This window comes from Excalfactoria chinensis, unplaced genomic scaffold (genome assembly GCF_039878825.1).
Source record: "Excalfactoria chinensis isolate bCotChi1 unplaced genomic scaffold, bCotChi1.hap2 Scaffold_84, whole genome shotgun sequence".
Lineage (NCBI taxonomy): Eukaryota > Metazoa > Chordata > Aves > Galliformes > Phasianidae > Excalfactoria > Excalfactoria chinensis.
Window position 1 is genome coordinate 188232 of NW_027315716.1, and position 20225 is coordinate 208456.

The 20225-nt window shown below is 54.8% G+C and overlaps 2 protein-coding genes across 2 annotated transcripts; both read right to left on the reverse strand.

The window, feature by feature from the left end:
* Positions 1-969: 969 nt before the first annotated feature.
* LOC140265335 (coiled-coil domain-containing protein 81-like) lies at positions 970-5131 on the reverse strand. Its single transcript, XM_072361256.1, has 4 exons — positions 3439-5131; positions 2991-3144; positions 2548-2804; positions 970-2347 (listed from the first exon to the last, which is right to left on the reverse strand). Exons 1-4 carry the CDS (start codon positions 3757-3759, stop codon positions 2258-2260), a joined length of 822 nt encoding a protein of 273 aa, XP_072217357.1. The 5' UTR covers positions 3760-5131; the 3' UTR covers positions 970-2257.
* A 542-nt stretch (positions 5132-5673) lies between these two features.
* On the reverse strand, positions 5674-17700 carry LOC140265308 (uncharacterized). The gene is made up of 10 exons (XM_072361233.1): positions 17634-17700; positions 17040-17112; positions 12712-15501; positions 12494-12555; positions 12046-12199; positions 11603-11859; positions 11317-11402; positions 10698-10822; positions 10310-10421; positions 5674-6503 (listed from the first exon to the last, which is right to left on the reverse strand). The coding sequence occupies exons 3-10, from the start codon at positions 12812-12814 to the stop codon at positions 5837-5839; spliced, it is 1566 nt and encodes a 521-aa protein (XP_072217334.1). The 5' UTR covers positions 12815-15501; positions 17040-17112; positions 17634-17700; the 3' UTR covers positions 5674-5836.
* Positions 17701-20225: the final 2525 nt, after the last annotated feature.

The following is a 20225-nucleotide window of genomic DNA, read 5'->3' on the forward strand; positions in this document are numbered from 1 at the left end:
TCTTGCCACGCTCCCTGCATGGGCTGCCTTAACAAGACACAATGACACTCGCACAGACATTGCTGAGGTTTATAAGGGATAGGGTTTATTAGGGTATATAAAGCCCGTGATGAGGTTTTATTGGCTGTTTCGCCCCTCTGCATTTCACTCTACATCTCCTTGTGTGGCCTGGAGAAGAGAAGGCTGCAGGGTGACTTCATTGCAGCTTTCTAGTACAGAAGGGGAGTTTACAAACAGGAGGGGAGTCAACTCTTTCAACGTGGGTAGGGTGTGCCCTTCTTGCGGGGTGGGGCTTTGGTCTTTGGAGCCGGACACCTGGGAGACCCCGCTTCGTTCCTTATGGGTGGCAGCAATCTGGCTCCCATGGTGGATGACTCCTTGGGTAGGCTGGTCTCGCCATGAGATGCTGCTGCTGCCATCTCTTCAGTGGGAGTCCCTGTTGCATCCTTTATGGGCGGCAGCAATTGAGCTCTGACAACTGATGGCTCCTCGGGCCGGCTGGGCTCGACACGAGATGTTGCTGCTGCCATCTTTTCAGTGGGAGACCCCGCTTCTTCCCGTATGGGTGGCAGCAATCCAGATCTGTTGTGGGAGGACACCTCGGGCAGGCTGGTCTCACCACCAGATGTTGCTGCTGCCATTTCCTTGGCTTGCTCCCGCTCTTTCCTGATCTTCCTAAGCCTCTCCCTGTGATATTCCACCGAGTCGCAGGCCAGAAACGCCAGCATGGATGGTTTGCGTGGGGTCTGCAAGGACAGGCTGGAGAAAGATGGCGGCTCTTGGCTGCAAGCTGTTGTTGTCTTCTTCAAGGCCGAGTGGAGGCGTGAGGCCTTGGCTTCTTGCCGCTTGGGCAGCGCACCCTCACGCTGGGCTTGCTCTGCTCCTCCTTCTTCACCGAGGAACTTGACGCACCTTGTTCGGCCCAGGTCTGCAGGCACTGCCCGGATGGGTGGCAGAAGTCTGAAAGGACAGAGCGGGAGGGGTCTGCATGAGTGGCTGATGGCTTTGGGGCCGCATCCCTCAAGGCTGAGCCAGGAGCCTGGGCTGTAATGCAGCCTTCCCCACAGACAGCTGAGCGGCTGCCCCGGGGCTCTCCGGAGATGTGGAGAGGGGCCAGCCCTGTGAGCTGGGGGGATCCTGGTGTCCCCATCCCAGCACTCTCGGGCGGCCACTAACAAGCAGCGACCCTTTGGTGTTAGGGAAAGGGCTCCTGTTGGCTCAGCCCCATGCACATACATACACCTCCATCCTCACCTGTTGGCAATGCTCTCCTTCTGCAGTTTGCTCCTTATCCTTCGGAACAGCTCTCCGTCAACACCTGCAGAGCTCAGGCGTCGGATGTATGTTGGAGTGCTATCAAATCTCACTGCAGTTGGGAAGGAAGAGGAGATTCGCCGTCAAGCCTTTGGCTCGCTCACAAGCAGCACTCAGGCCTGTTCCCAGAACCCCCCCTGAATCCATCTCTGTCCCCACTCCTCCTCTCTACAGTTCAGCTCTGCAGCACCTTCCACTGAGGAAGAGCAGGGCCTGAGATCCCCACATCCTCCTGCCATAGCCAGGGATGGGGGTACGTCACACCCAGCACCTTCCTTTTGGACAGGCCAACCATAACCTAAGGGGAAGGACCTGGAAGCCACTTTACCTTTCTTGCCCTTGGAAAGAGGTGGCAACGTCTCATCTTTTCTTGGCTTCTGTGCCCCAGAGGTGCTCCCGGAGGACTTGTGGTGTATCAGGGGCAGCACTTTGGGTACCAACTCCATTTGAAACCTGTAAGCGAGGAGAAGGCAGTGAGCGGTGTGATGCAGTGCAACAGCAATCCTTGCTGCTCTCTCTCTGCTCGTCTGCTCACAGGCACGTTTTCGTGCTGCATGAAGGCTTTCTAAAGCCATTAGCAGGGTCACTTGGGATAGGAGGAGGGGAAACAGTTTCAGGCGGAAAGAGGGAAGACTGGCTTTGGATGGGAGGAAGGTTTTGGCTGGAGGGTGGTGAGGCACTGGGATGTCTTGCCCAGAGAGATGCTGGGTGTCGGGACTGGCATTCAAGGCCTGGCTGGACCAGGCTCAGAGCAACCTCATTTGGAGGTAGGTGTCCCTGTTCCCCACAGGACAGTGGGACCGGGTGCTCTTTTGGGGTTCCTTCCTGATCCAATTGTTCTGTGATTGTTTGGCACGTCCTGCTGGGCAGGACACTGACGGACACAAGGCACAAGTGCTACAGAATGAGAGCTGAGCAGCTGCATCAAGCAGCAGAAAAATACTCACTTGGGTAATACGACAAGGCAGCCAGAGAACACCAGGGAAGCCAGCGGTGTTGCACGGGACACCCCCATGTCCAGCAGCGAGGGGGCCTGCAGGGGAGGAACAGGGAGGTTGTGAGATGTCCTGGTCATGGCTGAGGCACAGGGGACACGAGGAGCCCGAGGCAGGGAGAGCTGACAGCACCGCAGCACCTGCACGGCTCGAGCAGCTGCCCAGGTCCTGGTGGGCCGTGTGCGGGCTGAGTGAGGCTCACGGCACTGCCCGGGCTATGGAGAAACCTACGGCTCACCTTGCGGACGGCTCTCCTGAAGTTCTCTTTCCCCGACAGCTTCTCAAGGAAGTCGTAATAGAACTTCATTTCGAAGCTCAGCCCGTCAATGAGGAGCACTCCGACGCCCTTCAGGACAACGGCAACGTTCTCCCCATTCTGCAGGCAGCCGGAGAGCAGCGACACGGTGCTTTGGATGCAGGTCTGCGCTGTCTGCCGGCTCACAGAGGCGTCTGCGGCCACCTGACTGCACTTCAGGAGCTCCAGCTTCCTGTGGGCTGAAAAAATACCAGGGACGGGGTTGATGATACGGTTGCTGTTCCACCTTCTAAGGGACATCATCCAGATCAGCCCCGCGTTTGCATGGGCTCCTCTGGTGGGAGGTCTGCTTCTGAGATGGGATGTGGTGGCCCTCTTTGCCCCGTCCACAAAGCCAGCAGAGCTTTAATCCCCCCTCATCCTACCTGGCAGGGACTCCCTGCGGGACTTGAGGTGGTGCCTAGCTCTGAGGTTGCTGGCCAGGTGAAACACGGGCCAGCACAGAGTCACGGTCCTGTCCTCCGTCACGATCTCCTTGGAGACGGTGTCAAAGGAGCCGAAGGTGGGAATCCAGACCCCCTGCGAGTGGAGGAGGAAGAAAGGGCGGAAGAGTTAAGGGCTGGCTGGAGGAAGAGCTGGAGCTGGTCCTGTGCGGGGACAGAGCTCAGGAGCCCCCTCCTGCTGTTCAAGAGGCACAAGCCAGCGCAGCGGGGACAGCATTGGGGCTGCACCTTCCCCTCGCCCTCCCTCCCGAACGCAGCTCAGCAGCGAAACACAGGGTGAGTTTCCTGCTGTGTGTGCAGGGCAAGACTCAGAGGAAGTCCAGGCTGAGCCAGACAGGGCGAGGAGGAACCAGACAGCCAACAAACGCACCTTGTGCACCAGGAGCTGCTCGTGTATGAAGGTGGCCACCGCATCCCAGACGGCAACTCGCTCTGGAGATGAAAGGAAAAGCTGGTCACACTCTGCATCTGCCCCTTCCCGGCACCCCTCCCACTGCTGGGCAGGATGGAGGTGGCAGATGGAAAGTGCCATCTCCATCCCAAAACTGGCTGCAGCACCGCTCCCGTGGTGGCTGTGGGCCCGTGTACCTTCAGTCTCGCTGCGTATTTGTCTGGAGGCACGGCCCACCATGGGGCCGTCCTCGCTCATCCCATGTTGCTCCTTGTTGGCGACAGCCATGCTGGAGCTCATCCTTCAGATGCGTCTGCTCTGTACCAGATGCTCCTTCAGGATGCAGGACCCACCTCCGTGCTCTGCCTATACCCCCCTTCGGGTTGGCCGTGTCACAAACGCCACCACGGCAACGCGGTGACATCATGGCCAGCTGCCCATTATGATGCTGGCACTGCTGCCTGCCCCGCCTGGCACTGCTGACCCATCTCTGCTTTCTCCCTCTCCTGGCCCTGTGAGTTGAGGGATGACCCTGGGGTGAGGATGGGGCTGGAATGTGTTGCTGTTCTCTCAGTTCCCCTGGGCCTTGGGGACACCCCTGGTGTTCCAAAGCCTCTGTTGGGCTCCCTCTTGCCATGGGTGGGCAACAGGAAGGGGAAGAAGGCAATGGGGGGCAGTTGGGGCTGAGCAGGCGACATGACCGTGACTTGGCCACGTTGTTCTAGTGCTCACAATGGGTCCCTGCACCACAGGGCACTTGGGGGACCCTGGGTGTCTCCGCAGCCCTGAGGACCGGGCATCAGGGGCTGGGAATTAATGGATGGCATGGAGGGGACTGTCCGTGGCCTGTTCCAGGGGGACCTGGGCACTGTCACTTCCAGCCCTTCCTTTGCACTCTATGGGGCTGTGCAGAGAAACGGATCTGGATGGGGCAGGCTCAGAGTGCCCTATTGGATGGCCCAGAGTCACCATGCAGGTGGGACAGGGGATGTGGCTTCTGTCCCCAGGGGATCCACGTCCTGCCCCGGGTCTCTTGGCTGCTGCCAGTCCTTCTCCTGCCCCGAGTCCTTGGGGACAAACCCTGCAGGGACAAGGCTCCTCCTTGCCAGTGCAGCGCTCTGACATCCTCTGATGACCAGTGCTGCCCTCTGGTGAGCAGTGAAGACCCCGATGATCAGCGACACCCTCTGATGATCAAGAAATCCCTCAGCAAACCTACACTCTCTGTGTCCGTGTCCTTGTTCTCATGCTCAGCAGGGACTGGCCACCTCACAGTTCTGGGAGGCCTCCCCAGCTCCATGCCATGCACACCATGTCCTGCACCCCTGTGGGCTTCCCCTCCCTCTCTCATCATCTGCTCCAAAGTCCTAAAGGATGGAGCTCCTCATGCTGCCATCAACCCCAGTACCCTCCCTCTGCTCTCTCTCAGTTCCTCCGTACATTTCCTCCCAAAGCCTTCACCCTTTGATCCGCCTCTGCATGGACACAGTGTGACCACAACACCCTACTTTTAGCCCCTCTCTTATTGCAGCCACTTGTCACTCCTTTGGGTCTGCTTTAGGCCGCGTGCCTCAGTGCCCCAACCCCCTACCCATCACCCAGAACAAGGGCTGCATATCCCCACCCATGGACACCTCCAATCCCTTCCCTCCCTCCCCTTCCCTCCCATTTCCTCCCTTCCCTTTCCCATAGCACACAAGCCCTCCAAGGCCAAAATCCAGCTGGCCAGGTGCCCTGCCAGGCCAAAAGGCAGTGGGCCAATCCACGGGCTTGGAAAGGCAGTACAAGGGTTAGGGTTAGTGTAGTGTTTGGGGGGGATGTTTAATGTGTACCACAAGGGAATTTGACGCTAGGGCAGTGCAGTCGGTAACTCTGTGTATATATATGTATACAGATCCATGTGCATATTGTGTTTTGATATTGTTTATTTGTAGGTAGATGTATATATTAAGTATGATGTAGTGATGTAGAATAGCAAGAGGAAATATTACTAAGCCGTGACAGTCTTTATCCCTTGCCTCAAACATTTCCAGCTCCTAAACAGGCAAGGGGTCTTGGAAGAGTCCTCACTCTCTCTCCTTGTTCCTTTGCTTTTCTTCAAGGAAGTGGTGTGCAGGAATGACACAAATGGGTCTCAATGACCCAAATGGGACTCAGCAGCTGTTTTGCAGCCACCAGTGGAGCTCTGTCTGTCCTGGGAAGCTGTCATGGTTTTGTAATGTTGCTGTCAATATTAGAAGGTTCATACTCCAGAAAAATACATATCCCTGGTGGCCTAGTGGTTAGGATTCGGCGCTCTCACTGCTGCAGCCCGAGTTCGATTCCCCGTCAGGGAACCATCCTCTGCTGCCAACCCCTGGGATATGTAGCTAGAATGTCACAAATGGGTCTCAATAACCCAAAAGGGACACAGCAGCTGCTTTGCAGCCGTCAGTGCAGCTCTGACTGTTCTGGGCATCCCATGCCCAGATCTGATGGTGGGGGACTCCATGGGTGGGCTGGACTCAGCACGAGATGCTGCTGCCGCCATCTCTTCGGTGGGAGATCCTGTTCCACCCTTTATGGGCAGCAGCAACCCAGATGGGACAACAGAGGGCTCCTTGGGCAGGCTGGGCTCACCATGAGATGGTGCTGCTGCCATCTTTTCAGTGGGAGACCCTGTTTTTTCCCTTATGGGAGGCAGCAGTACAGATCTGTCGCAGGACTCCTCGGGCAGGCTGGTCTCTCCACGGGATGTTGCTGCTGCCATTTCCTTGCCTTGTTCCCACTCTTCCCTGCTCTTCTCAACCCTCTTCCTCAGAAGTGTCACCGAGTCACATGCCCGAAGCGCCAGCCTGGATGGTTTGCGTGGGGTCTCATCTTCCTGCAGTTCGGGCAGTGCAACCTCACACTCAGCTTCCCCTGCTCCTCCTTCTTCATCGAGGAACTTGACCCGTCTTGTTCGGCCCAGCCCTTCTTGGTTATCCGTTCCCTCCTGGCCCTGCAGCTGGCAGCTCATCGGCTGCTCTGGGGCTGCAGGCACTGCCCGGATGGGTGGCAGAACACTGAAAGGACAGAGCGGGAGGGGTCCGCCTGAGTGGCTGATGGCTTTGGGGCCGCATCCCTCAAGGCTGAGCCAGGAGCCTGGGCTGTAATGCAGCCTTCCCCACAGACAGCTGAGCGGCTGCCCCGGGGCTCTCTGCTGATGTGGAGAGGGGCCAGCCCTGTGAAATGGGGGACCCAGGGGAACCCTGCCAGGCCAAAAGCTGAACAGGAACCGGGGTGCCCTGCCACGCCAGAAGCCAAGCAGCCGGCACAGAGGGCCCTGCCAGACAAAAACCCGGCGGAGCCAGGGAAGCCCTGCCAGGCCCCAAACCTGCCAGGCCAAAAGGCGGCAGGCTGGCTGGGCGGGCCCTTCTGGGCCTGATCTTCTGTGCCCTTTGTCCGAGAAGTTGGAGTGAGCCCCAGGCCAGAAGTGGCTGCCTGGATGCTGTGTCTTGGGGCTCTGGAGACAGGCTGGGCTCAGCCCTTGAGAAAGATCTGGAATCTCTGATGAAAGCTGGCCGTCCAGACAGGGAAGCCCTGCATGGCCAAAACCCAGCTGGCAGACCCAGGAGTCCCTGCCGGGATAGAACCAGCTGGCTGGCCTGTGGGGTCCCTGCTAGGCCAAAACCCAGCTGTCCCAAGGCACCATACCAGGTCAAATGCCAGCCGGGTGGCTTGAGTGGGCCCTGCCAGGCCAATAGCCGGCCTGCTGGCACATGGGGTCCCAGCCAGGCCAAAAGCCAGCTGGCAAGGAAGGCCCTCGGGTGAAAGCCATCTGGTCAGATAGTTGCAGGGCACCTGCCAGGCCAAAGGCCGACTATGGAAGCCCTGCCAGGCCAAGAGCCTGCCGCCGGCCAGCAAACACTGGCAAGGCCAAAAGCTGGCTGGCCGGCTTGGGGATTCCTACCAGGCCAACATCCAGCCTGCCTGGGGCTCACTGCCTGGCAACAAAATGGCTGACTGACCCGCTGGGCCTGTGAGGCCAAAAGCCAGCCACAAAGTTGGGGGCTACCTTGTCAGGCCTGAAGCTGGTAATCCGGTTAGGGGGGCCCTGCCAGGCTAAAAGCCAGCTGTCTGGTCTGGGGGGCACTGCCAGGTCAAAGGCCTGCAGGCCGGGGAAGCCCTTCCAGGCCAAAAGCCTGCAGGCCGAGGTCCCTGCCAGGCCAAAACCCATCCTGTCCGAGGCTCCCTGCCAGGCTAGAAGCCGGCTGTCCGGCCTGTGGGGCCTGGATTACCTTGCATTCCCTGATCACAGTTAGTGAAAGAAGTTTTCCTCCTTAGATTGTTGCTGCTGCTCTCTTTGTTTCCTTGTGCCCAGCTCCCATCTCCCTACCCCTTTCCCTATTCCCTTCCCATTTGTCGGGGGCCCCACGGCCCTACTGCCCCTCTTCCCCCACCCCTGTCACGGGCAGATTGATCCAGATAAAAAATGGCACCCGCTGACATCCTTTGTGCCCCGGGGCCGGTACCTTGGTCTTGGCTCTTGCCACGCTCCCTGCATGGGGCGGCACCGTAACCATGTGCTCCTTCAGCTCTGGAGATGGATGGGTTTCTTTGGATTCCTTCCTTGTGAAGTTTTTAATTCTTGCGTATTTTTATCCCACTGAAAATCGTTGCGTCTTATTCAGTTCAGATGCGCTGTCAGGTGTCACGCGCCACAAAGTGGTGTCCATTCCTTTCTGTTGGCAAGATGGTTTCTAGCACCGGGAGCAAGTTCTGACAATAAACGAGTGGGTTTTCTTCTCCATTTTACCCTTCCAGCTCACAACCTTGGCAGTCACACCCGTGACATTTACATTCACGTCCCTCTGCAGCGCTGTGCCTGCTCCTACAAATATGAGGAAGAGCACAAGCATGCTCTGAACCATGGGAGTGCTTGGGAGGACTCTTGGGTTTTCTTTTCATGTCGGTTTTCATCTTGCCTCCTTTTTTCTTCACGTGGATAGTAAAAGACCACAGTAAGACGTGGCTACTTCTGGTCTGCTGTAAACAGATGTGTGCCATGGCACTCTGTGCTGGGGCGTAATGGCTTGTTCAGCTTCTCTGTTGGCTGTGTTAGTCACATAGTTGTCACGATGCTGCACAAAACAAAAATGCCCAGAAAGCCCAAAGAGATAGAAAGGGGAGTGGGCACTGGTGATCTCAGTGCAATCGATAACTCTTCGCGGGCTGGTGATATGTTGGAATGCAATAGATCTGCACTGGCGGTGTGATAGATGGTTAGCTCATGTTGATCAGATGTGAGTATGGATGGTTGATCACATCCCCTGTTAGCACCGTGGCTGTTGAAGTTAGATGTTCCAGCCCTCCCTCTGGGTGAATGGAGCTAAGTCCAGCTGGCGACCGGTCACAAGTGGCGCTCCCCAGGGGTCGGTGCAGTGATTGTCCCCCTGTACTCAGCTCTGGTGAGGCTGCACCTCGAGTTCTGTGTTCGGTTCTGGATCCTGCACTGCAAGAAAGACACTGGGGGCCTGGGACCTGTTCAAAGAAGGGCAACAAAGCTGGCGAGAGCTCTGGAGCACAGGCCGTATGAGGAGCATCATCAGTTGTTCTGATGCCCTCTCGCAATTCTTTCCCCCTCCACCAGCACGAGAGCTGCCTTAACAAGACACAATGACGCTCGCACAGACATTGCTGAGGTTTATAAGGGATAGGGTTTATTAGGGTATATAAAGCCCGTGATGAGGTTTTATTGGCTGTTTCGCCCCTCTGCATTTCACTCTACATCTCCTTGTGTGGCCTGGAGAAGAGAAGGCTGCAGGGTGACTTCATTGCAGCCTTCTAGTACAGAAGGGGAGTTTACAAACAGGAGGGGAGTCAACTCTTTCAACGTGGGTAGGGTGTGCCCTTCCTGCGGGGTAGGGCTTTGGTCTTTGGAGCCGGACACCTGGGAGACCCCGCTTCGTTCCTTATGGGTGGCAGCAATCTGGCTCCCATGGTGGATGACTCCTTGGGTAGGCTGGTCTCGCCATGAGATGCTGCTGCTGCCATCTCTTCAGTGGGAGACCCTGTTGCATCGTTTATGGGCGGCAGCAATTGAGCTCTGACAACTGATGGCTCCTCGGGCCGGCTGCGCTCGACGCGAGATGTTGCTGCTGCCATCTTTTCAGTGGGAGACCCCGCTTCTTCCCGTATGGGTGGCAGCAATCCAGATCTGTTGTGGGAGGACTCCTCGGGCAGGCTGGTCTCACCACCAGATGTTGCTGCTGCCATTTCCTTGGCTTGCTCCCGCTCTTTCCTGATCTTCCTAAGCCTCTCCCTGTGATATTCCACCGAGTCGCAGGCCAGAAATGGCAGCATGGATGGTTTGCGTGGGGTCTGCAAGGGCAGGCTGGAGAAAGATGGCGGCTCTTGGCTGCAAGCTGTTGTTGTCTTCTTCAAGGCCGAGTGGCGGCGTGAGGCCTTGGCTTCTTGCCGCTTGGGCAGCGCACCCTCACGCTGGGCTTGCTCTGCTCCTCCTTCTTCACCGAGGAACTTGACACACCTTGTTCGGCCCAGGTCTGCAGGCACTGCCCGGATGGGTGGCAGAAGTCTGAAAGGACACAGCGGGAGGGGTCTGCATGAGTGGCTGATGGCTTTGGGGCCGCATCCCTCAAGGCTGAGCCAGGAGCCTGGGCTGTAATGCAGCCTTCCCCACAGACAGCTGAGCGGCTGCCCCGGGGCTCTCCGCAGATGTGCAGAGGGGCCAGCCCTGTGAGCTGGGGGGATCCTGGAGTCCCCATCCCAGCACTCTCGGGCGGCCACTAACAAGCAGCGACCCTTTGGTGTTAGGGAAAGGGCTCCTGTTGGCTCAGCCCCATGCACATACATACACCTCCATCCTCACCTGTTGGCAATGCTCTCCTTCTGCAGTTTGCTCCTTATCCTTCGGAACAGCTCTCCGTCAACACCTGCAGAGCTCAGGCGTCGGATGTAGGTTGGAGTGCTATCAAATCTCACTGCAGTTGGGAAGGAAGAGGAGATTCGCCGTCAAGCCTTTGGCTCGCTCACAAGCAGCACTCAGGCCTGTTCCCAGAACCCCCCCTGAATCCATCTCTGTCCCCACTCCTCCTCTCTACAGTTCAGCTCTGCAGCACCTTCCACTGAGGAAGAGCAGGGCCTGAGATCCCCACATCCTCCTGCCATAGCCAGGGATGGGGGTACGTCACACCCAGCACCTTCCTTTTGGACAGGCCAACCATAACCTAAGGGGAAGGACCTGGAAGCCACTTTACCTTTCTTGCCCTTGGAAAGAGGTGGCAACGTCTCATCTTTTCTTGGCTTCTGTGCCCCAGAGGTGCTCCCGGAGGACTTGTGGTGTATCAGGGGCAGCACTTTGGGTACCAACTCCATTTGAAACCTGTAAGCGAGGAGAAGGCAGTGAGCGGTGTGATGCAGTGCAACAGCAATCCTTGCTGCTCTCTCTCTGCTCGTCTGCTCACAGGCACGTTTTCGTGCTGCATGAAGGCTTTCTAAAGCCATTAGCAGGGTCACTTGGGATAGGAGGAGGGGAAACAGTTTCAGGCGGAAAGAGGGAAGACTGGCTTTGGATGGGAGGAAGGTTTTGGCTGGAGGGTGGTGAGGCACTGGGATGTCTTGCCCAGAGAGATGCTGGGTGTCGGGACTGGCATTCAAGGCCTGGCTGGACCAGGCTCAGAGCAACCTCATTTGGAGGTAGGTGTCCCTGTTCCCCACAGGACAGTGGGACCGGGTGCTCTTTTGGGGTTCCTTCCTGATCCAATTGTTCTGTGATTGTTTGGCACGTCCTGCTGGGCAGGACACTGACGGACACAAGGCACAAGTGCTACAGAATGAGAGCTGAGCAGCTGCATCAAGCAGCAGAAAAATACTCACTTGGGTAATACGACAAGGCAGCCAGAGAACACCAGGGAAGCCAGCGGTGTTGCACGGGACACCCCCATGTCCAGCAGCGAGGGGGCCTGCAGGGGAGGAACAGGGAGGTTGTGAGATGTCCTGGTCATGGCTGAGGCACAGGGGACACGAGGAGCCCGAGGCAGGGAGAGCTGACAGCACCGCAGCACCTGCACGGCTCGAGCAGCTGCCCAGGTCCTGGTGGGCCGTGTGCGGGCTGAGTGAGGCTCACGGCACTGCCCGGGCTATGGAGAAACCTACGGCTCACCTTGCGGACGGCTCTCCTGAAGTTCTCTTTCCCCGACAGCTTCTCAAGGAAGTCGTAATAGAACTTCATTTCGAAGCTCAGCCCGTCAATGAGGAGCACTCCGACGCCCTTCAGGACAACGGCAACGTTCTCCCCATTCTGCAGGCAGCCGGAGAGCAGTGACACGGTGCTTTGGATGCAGGTCTGCGCTGTCTGCCGGCTCACAGAGGCGTCTGCGGCCACCTGACTGCACTTCAGGAGCTCCAGCTTCCTGTGGGCTGAAAAAATACCAGGGACGGGGTTGATGATACGGTTGCTGTTCCACCTTCTAAGGGACATCATCCAGATCAGCCCCGCGTTTGCATGGGCTCCTCTGGTGGGAGGTCTGCTTCTGAGATGGGATGTGGTGGCCCTCTTTGCCCCGTCCACAAAGCCAGCAGAGCTTTAATCCCCCCTCATCCTACCTGGCAGGGACTCCCTGCGGGACTTGAGGTGGTGCCTAGCTCTGAGGTTGCTGGCCAGGTGAAACACGGGCCAGCACAGAGTCACGGTCCTGTCCTCCGTCACGATCTCCTTGGAGACGGTGTCAAAGGAGCCGAAGGTGGGAATCCAGACCCCCTGCGAGTGGAGGAGGAAGAAAGGGCGGAAGAGTTAAGGGCTGGCTGGAGGAAGAGCTGGAGCTGGTCCTGTGCGGGGACAGAGCTCAGGAGCCCCCTCCTGCTGTTCAAGAGGCACAAGCCAGCGCAGCGGGGACAGCATTGGGGCTGCACCTTCCCCTCGCCCTCCCTCCCGAACGCAGCTCAGCAGCGAAACACAGGGTGAGTTTCCTGCTGTGTGTGCAGGGCAAGACTCAGAGGAAGTCCAGGCTGAGCCAGACAGGGCGAGGAGGAACCAGACAGCCAACAAACGCACCTTGTGCACCAGGAGCTGCTCGTGTATGAAGGTGGCCACCGCATCCCAGACGGCAACTCGCTCTAGAGATGAAAGGAAAAGCTGGTCACACTCTGCATCTGCCCCTTCCCGGCACCCCTCCCACTGCTGGGCAGGATGGAGGTGGCAGATGGAAAGTGCCATCTCCATCCCAAAACTGGCTGCAGCACCGCTCCCGTGGTGGCTGTGGGCCCGTGTACCTTCAGTCTCGCTGCGTATTTGTCTGGAGGCACGGCCCACCATGGGGCCGTCCTCGCTCATCCCATGTTGCTCCTTGTTGGCGACAGCCATGCTGGAGCTCATCCTTCAGATGCGTCTGCTCTGTACCAGATGCTCCTTCAGGATGCAGGACCCACCTCCGTGCTCTGCCTATACCCCCCTTCGGGTTGGCCGTGTCACAAACGCCACCACGGCAACGCGGTGACATCATGGCCAGCTGCCCATTATGATGCTGGCACTGCTGCCTGCCCCGCCTGGCACTGCTGACCCATCTCTGCTTTCTCCCTCTCCTGGCCCTGTGAGTTGAGAGATGACCCTGGGGTGAGGATGGGGCTGGAATGTGTTGCTGTTCTCTCAGTTCCCCTGGGCCTTGGGGACACCCCTGGTGTTCCAAAGCCTCTGTTGGGCTCCCTCTTGCCATGGGTGGGCAACAGGAAGGGGAAGAAGGCAATGGGGGGCAGTTGGGGCTGAGCAGGCGACATGACCGTGACTTGGCCACGTTGTTCTAGTGCTCACAATGGGTCCCTGCACCACAGGGCACTTGGGGGACCCTGGGTGTCTCCGCAGCCCTGAGGACCGGGCATCAGGGGCTGGGAATTAATGGATGGCATGGAGGGGACTGTCCGTGGCCTGTTCCAGGGGGACCTGGGCACTGTCACTTCCAGCCCTTCCTTTGCACTCTATGGGGCTGTGCAGAGAAACGGATCTGGATGGGGCAGGCTCAGAGTGCCCTATTGGATGGCCCAGAGTCACCATGCAGGTGGGACAGGGGATGTGGCTTCTGTCCCCAGGGGACCCACGTCCTGCCCCGGGTCTCTTGGCTGCTGCCAGTCCTTCTCCTGCCCCGAGTCCTTGGGGACAAACCCTGCAGGGACAAGGCTCCTCCTTGCCAGTGCAGCGCTCTGACATCCTCTGATGACCAGTGCTGCCCTCTGGTGAGCAGTGAAGACCCCGATGATCAGCGACACCCTCTGATGATCAAGAAATCCCTCAGCAAACCTACACTCTCTGTGTCCGTGTCCTTGTTCTCATGCTCAGCAGGGACTGGCCACCTCACAGTTCTGGGAGGCCTCCCCAGCTCCATGCCATGCACACCATGTCCTGCACCCCTGTGGGCTTCCCCTCCCTCTCTCATCATCTGCTCCAAAGTCCTAAAGGATGGAGCTCCTCATGCTGCCATCAACCCCAGTACCCTCCCTCTGCTCTCTCTCAGTTCCTCCGTACATTTCCTCCCAAAGCCTTCACCCTTTGATCCGCCTCTGCATGGACACAGTGTGACCACAACACCCTACTTTTAGCCCCTCTCTTATTGCAGCCACTTGTCACTCCTTTGGGTCTGCTTTAGGCCGCGTGCCTCAGTGCCCCAACCCCCTACCCATCACCCAGAACAAGGGCTGCATATCCCCTCCCATGGACACCTCCCATCTTCCACTGACCAATGAAGCCCTCTGATGACCGGTGACATCCCAACTCAATCAATGAAGCCTTCTGATGGTCAGTGAACATCTCTGACAACCAGTGGAGCCCTCCGACAACCAGAAAAGCCTTCAGATGACCGCAGCCACCGTCTGATGTCACTGCAAGCCCTCTGATGGCCTGCAGCTTGCTGCTTCGTGTGCAGGGAAGAAAAGGGTGGGAAAGGAAGATGTTGACATCAGTAATGGTCTGTAACGTTTGTGTCACCACTCCTGCAGAACCACGGGCTAGTGTCTGTGACAAGTTGGTGATGTGTGCTGTTGTAACTCAGACGTTTGTACTTTGTGTGATCCCGTGTTTTATTCAGCTTACACAGCGCGATGTATCCTCCGTGTGCTTTGTAACCACTGCAACTGGTGACAGACAAGGCCAACAGGTCAGGGCAACATTTGTAACCGAGCCCCCAAACTCCTTTGGAGCAATTGTGTCCCACTGAAGTCCCTCTTCCCACGCCAAGCGGGAATGAGATGCACAATCAGCCAGGGTTGGCCTTGCCGTGTCTGCACCCCATCATGTGTGGGTACCTGCAGTGCCCAGGCCAGATGATGTGCCCGGCAGTGCAAAGCCGGCCCACGTGTGTGCAGATGGCAAGGAGCGTGCCTGCAGCATCGTTCACCGACAGGGCCGTGTGTGGAGGGCATTCCCCACTGCAGCTCCGTGCTACCTGTTGTGGTTTGGGGATGTTTTGTAGATATCCCACATCAGAACATCACGCAGAGCGGTGGCAGTTCAAGAGTTCACCTTCTGGTCCTGTGGCCTGCCTTCTTTGGGCACTGTGGCTCTCAGAAGGGAGGGGAGGAGTGGCATTTCCCCAGAGGACTTTGAGCCCAGAGGAAGAAAGATGGAGCTCCCGGCAGGATGCCAGTATTTGACTTACGGAGATATTGTTACAGTTACCTGAGTCTTGGAAATTACAATACAAGGACATTTCGACAATGAATTTCAGTACAGTATTTTACCATCCAGTGCTGCTTATCCAAGCTCATGGCCTTGTTCAGTAGAGCATATAAACACAAACAGTCTGGAATCCATGTACAAACTTTCAAGTCCTCCGAGAACTGATAATGCTAATACTGCATCATCAGTTCATCACCAAAAATGATAAGTACCATCATTTTCAAAACCCAGTTATTTTGTACCTCTTCCTGAGACACCAAAGAAGTCTCCAGAGAAAACTGACAGCATCGTGGAAGAATAACACTGAGGATAACGTCCATTAACAGTCCCGACAGGAAACATCAGTCTGCAAACGGGAATCTAAGTTGAATCAGTGCAATCCCAGGTGGTCTTGTCTTCTGCAAAGCAAGTGAAGAACCACAGTGTGAACATAGTTTGAAAAGTTAGATGTGTTACACAGAAAAAGATCAGAACTCCTCAGAGGGCACAAGCAAATCTCCAGCAACTTTGGGCAGACGGTTCTTTTGCTGAAATTAGCAAGACTGTGAGGAAAACAAAGCAAAGCTACGCCCTGGATTGGTGCCACAGTTTGACATCCCCTGAACAGCAGTCTGAGTCCCACTGGCACGTGAGCAGACTCCAGGCAAGGAAAAACAGTCCAGCCACACTTGAGTTAGAAGAATACCTTAAGTGATGAATTTGCTCACAGTAGGCAGAGGACGGTCACAAGCCGGCTCTAATAACACTGCTGTCAAGAGGTGATGATGTTGCTGCAGCACTGCAGCTACTACTGAACTTCCCAGTACATCAGTAGCCAAATATGCTACTGAATAGGAAAGACAAAACTATCTTAAAAAAATCTCTCAGTCCTTAAGGACACATTCTAAGTGACGAAAGGTAAAACAAAGCAGAGCCCAGAGCTGTATTAAATCTCTACTCGGGTCACAATTCCTTTGTCGCCATATCTGATTGCTCTTTTGGTTTCTGAAAATGCTTGGTAGAAATCCAGAGTTTACGTGGATAAAACCTCAGGATAACATCCATTTACTTACACGCTACTATTGCTAAATAATCCAAATCAAGTCTACTTTACAAGGAAGTGTGCAACAAGCAGAAGAAGCGAAGAAGAACGTCACATTGAGTTCACATTCTTCAAGGTGCAAATCGCAGCTATTCCTGCCCAAAACGTTCTGTTTCTTCAATTGCAAATAACAGCTTTTCCTTCAGCTGCTCCTAATTATTCTAGGGTGGAAGGTGCAAGCGACTGAAAAGAAAGAGAAACCTGAAGTATTGAAGAACAGCTTAGACCACCAAAAAAATCCACTAGGAACACAGGCATGTGAACTGTCCTGTTCAGAGGGATAACTGCATTTGTACCCTCTAAAACAGCTGTATCTTGACGTGCATTTGTCTGTGAGAGTTAAAGCACAACAAGCACTTGAGCAGGGATAACTTTCCAGAACTGGCAACGTATTTAGTAACAACTCTCACCTTATCTCTCTTCTGTATCTGAAATTTAAAATCTGAGCATCTTCACAAAGCACCAGCAGAACTGAGAAACTGAGCAGAAGCTCCATTTCCTCCAGCCAAGAGGGAGCACGAATGCGGCTGTTTGTTTTCATTGCCAAGATCGGGTCTGGTGATCATGAAAGATCGATCCCAGACTCTTTAGAAGAAAGTACTACCTTCAGTACTAAAAGTAACTTGCTGTTTTTAGTGGTGTGCCAATCCACGGCATTTACAATGGAATCAGCTCCACAACAAAACTGCTTTTCAGAAGTTCAACTATTACTCAGCAGAGCTTACTGCCATCACCCAGTGATTTGCTTTCACACAATCTCAGCCACTTCCATATCACACCCACTTCCTACAATCTGAAAGGAGATTGCCATCCGTAAGAACAGAACCATGGCAGAGTTTGAGCCTTCGTACTTACCAGGAGTGACTTCTAGGGAACCAGTTTTCCTTCCCAACTTTCTCAACGCAAAACTTTTGGGGTCCGTTGCTCCCTGTACAAAAAGCAAACAATGAATTCTTAGGTCTAACTGCCCGTGTCTACCAGTAGGTAATACATGACAACAGCGCAAGAAAGGCTCGAAAACAAGATTAGAACAACTTGCAGAGCACAAAGACATCTGTCTCTCACTACATCCCTCTGAAGAAATCCACGTAGTGAAATGCAAAACTATCAAGCGGTTTTCAAAGAAACTCAACCACTGCATCACATCGTTGGTTTGGTACTGGAAGGAATCCCTGGAGTTTACCAAGTCCTTCCACTCTGAGCAAGCAGGGATACCCAGAGCAGGCTGCCCTGCCAGGACCACGTCCAAACCATCTACAGAGTCACTGATGCAAGACGTGTTCACATTCCCTGTATCTCTATTTCTATCACAGCTCTACCAATATGCCAGAGTCAGAAAAAAGATTCCATATAAATTTATGAAAAAATACCCTTAAACACACAGCTTGGTCCTTATTAGGAAAAAAGGAATTAACACAAGCATAAAATGCATTAAAGAGGGCTCGTTACCCATGAGGTCAGCAAATCCTCCCACTGGTAATCCACACGTTCCAGTAACAAACTGTAGAAGTCTCATTCTCTTCTCGTTATCTATTTCTTTCACAAACTGAAAAATAACAATTAACACTGATGTTAAGTTTAATATTGAGACGTTCACTTCCCCATCACCCCTCGGACAGCTGGATCAGCAGTTATCATTTATATTTACACGCTACGTATCTGTTGAGTAATTCTGACTGCTGCTCACTAAGCTGTTGCTGTGTTCTTGTGAGGAAAAGAAGAAGTCTACAAACCTGCCAGAACCACAGCATCTGTCTGCTGGTTCTGGTATAACGCCGGTAGATGGTATGCCTCTGCCAGTCATTCGGATCCATTTCTTGCATTCCACACAGGAACACCTCTAGGGGAGAAAATGGATCAGAAACATGGAAACTACAAGCTAGTTGCTTCTACAGCAAGACTATTGTACTTAAATACTACTGTCATGAAGTACATACTACTGTACTTCAAAGCACCTGCTCGTTTTTAATATTAAACTCTCAGACTTCCACAGCAAATAACAACATCTGCTCACAAAGAAAACGTGGAGAGGCCACAAAAGAGAAAATCCAGTCACGACAACGTTTGTATTCAGACATTCAAACTAGGAATGTATACTTTGCCATTGCCTAACCGTACCATTCTGTGCTAGAAATACGATGTTCTGCTGCAGAGTATAATTTGGAGAGAACAAAAGCAGCTAAAACCTGGTCCACTCAGTAATTTAACCATCCACTGATATTCGGTTCTTATCTCCCTTGCTTTCCAATTGCTCACTCTTTAAACACACGCAAATCACATTGTCAAGGATTACAAAAACACCATGAGCCAAAAAAATTACGCTGGCAGAATCTTAACGTTAGAAATATGTCTAAGTTGGTTGCAAAGAAGAAAGTGAAGAACAACACACTAACCAAATACTCACTGATACAGAAGGCTTCTCTCACGTGAGCATCCTGAAAACAGAACCACCAGCCTTAATGAACTCTGCTCTTCAGACACTGACTGAAATTGAAGGATTACGTGGAGCAGCCTGGATCTGGCAATAGTCAAAGAATCCTCTACCTCCAGCTCCTTAGCATCAAAGTACCGCAGACACTGCTGTGGCAGAATTGCGTTGAAGCCTTCAAAAAAAGCTTGTGTCTGTTCCTCAGCGCTTCGGGAAAGTCTCCATTCTGCTACCAGCCTGGAAAAGACACAGAAGGATCATTTAAAATGGGCTACGCTAACCCAAGTTCATCTCTGTTAGTTTCTTTTATCATGAACCATAAGCTGTGTTAAGAGAAATGATGGAAAGCTCTGGGGATAGAGCACTGTATAACTGTATTCTAACTGTATTTGCAACCTTCACTCTGTGCAAACAATTCTAACTTAAAACCCTATCTTTCCAACCACTCAACTACGGAAAGCAGTTTAGGCTCAAACAGGAGGCAGCACTGATGACATTAATGAGAGCACAGCAGTCCCTTGCTATTCGGAGGAAGAAAAAAATGCAGAGCTGAAATCATCTGATATCTAATATCCTCCCCAGAAATCTCAGTCATTATTCACGACAAGGTAAAATGGAGGTCAAGTGGTACTGGTGAAGATAAGGAGGACTGCTAGCTTACCAAGAAACGACTACGTCCATTTGGAAAGCTCCATATTTGTTTCTGTTAATCGCGAAACTTTGCTCTGTGGTAGAAACTCCACTCTCCATTCATAAAAGGGAGAAAAGCAGGCAGGAGACCTGAAGAACCTGAACCCAGGGAGAAGCAGATATGATGCTGAATTCAAGCCTAACCCATCCAGAGAACTGGAATGTAAAGGAGAGATGAAACTCTCCTTTAGAGCGTAACACAGGACCCAGAGTGTGACAACAGAACATTGCTTAAGCTGGAGCCTGAGCTCTCCCCGGCTTCTTCAAAACCAGAAGAGAACGGCCTTCTGCACGCGACGCAAACACAAACCGCCCTCCTCGGATCCCGACACTCACCCTCCCTTTGCCCGCTTCTCTCGCTTCCCTTCAGGGCAGCGCCGGCCCCTTCAACCCGACGCAAACCGGCTGCCTACACCTCAGCCTTCCAAGGCCGAGCAAAGCACGCCGCCGAGCCACGGCTTGGCACCCGGCACAGCGCCCGCTGCGCTTCCCTGCGGGCAGCATCCCAAGGCCGCACCGACAGCTCCATCCTCGCACGGCCTTCCCCGGGAGGAAGCTGCCCCCCGACCCCCGCCGCACTCGCTGCCACCGCACGCCGCCAGCGCCGCCAGCTCCTCCCCCGGCAGCCCCTCCGTGCCCCCGCACCGAGGCCCGACCCCGTTCGCAGCGCACAGCCCGCTCCTCCCGGCCCCGCTCACCGGCCCCGCAACGCCGCCATGCCGCCACGGCCCGGAAGTGCTCTCCGCCGCCGCCAAGCACTTCCCGTCACGTGGCTCAGGCCGGTCCGGGGCCTGTTGGGGGGTGGGCGGCTGCCGGAAAAGGACCCCGTCATTCACGTCTCATGTCGCGTCTTTTCTCTCGCTTTCCTTCCTTCCCCTTCCCTTCCTTCCTTGCTCGCCCTCGGCCCCCTCCCCTCCCTTCCC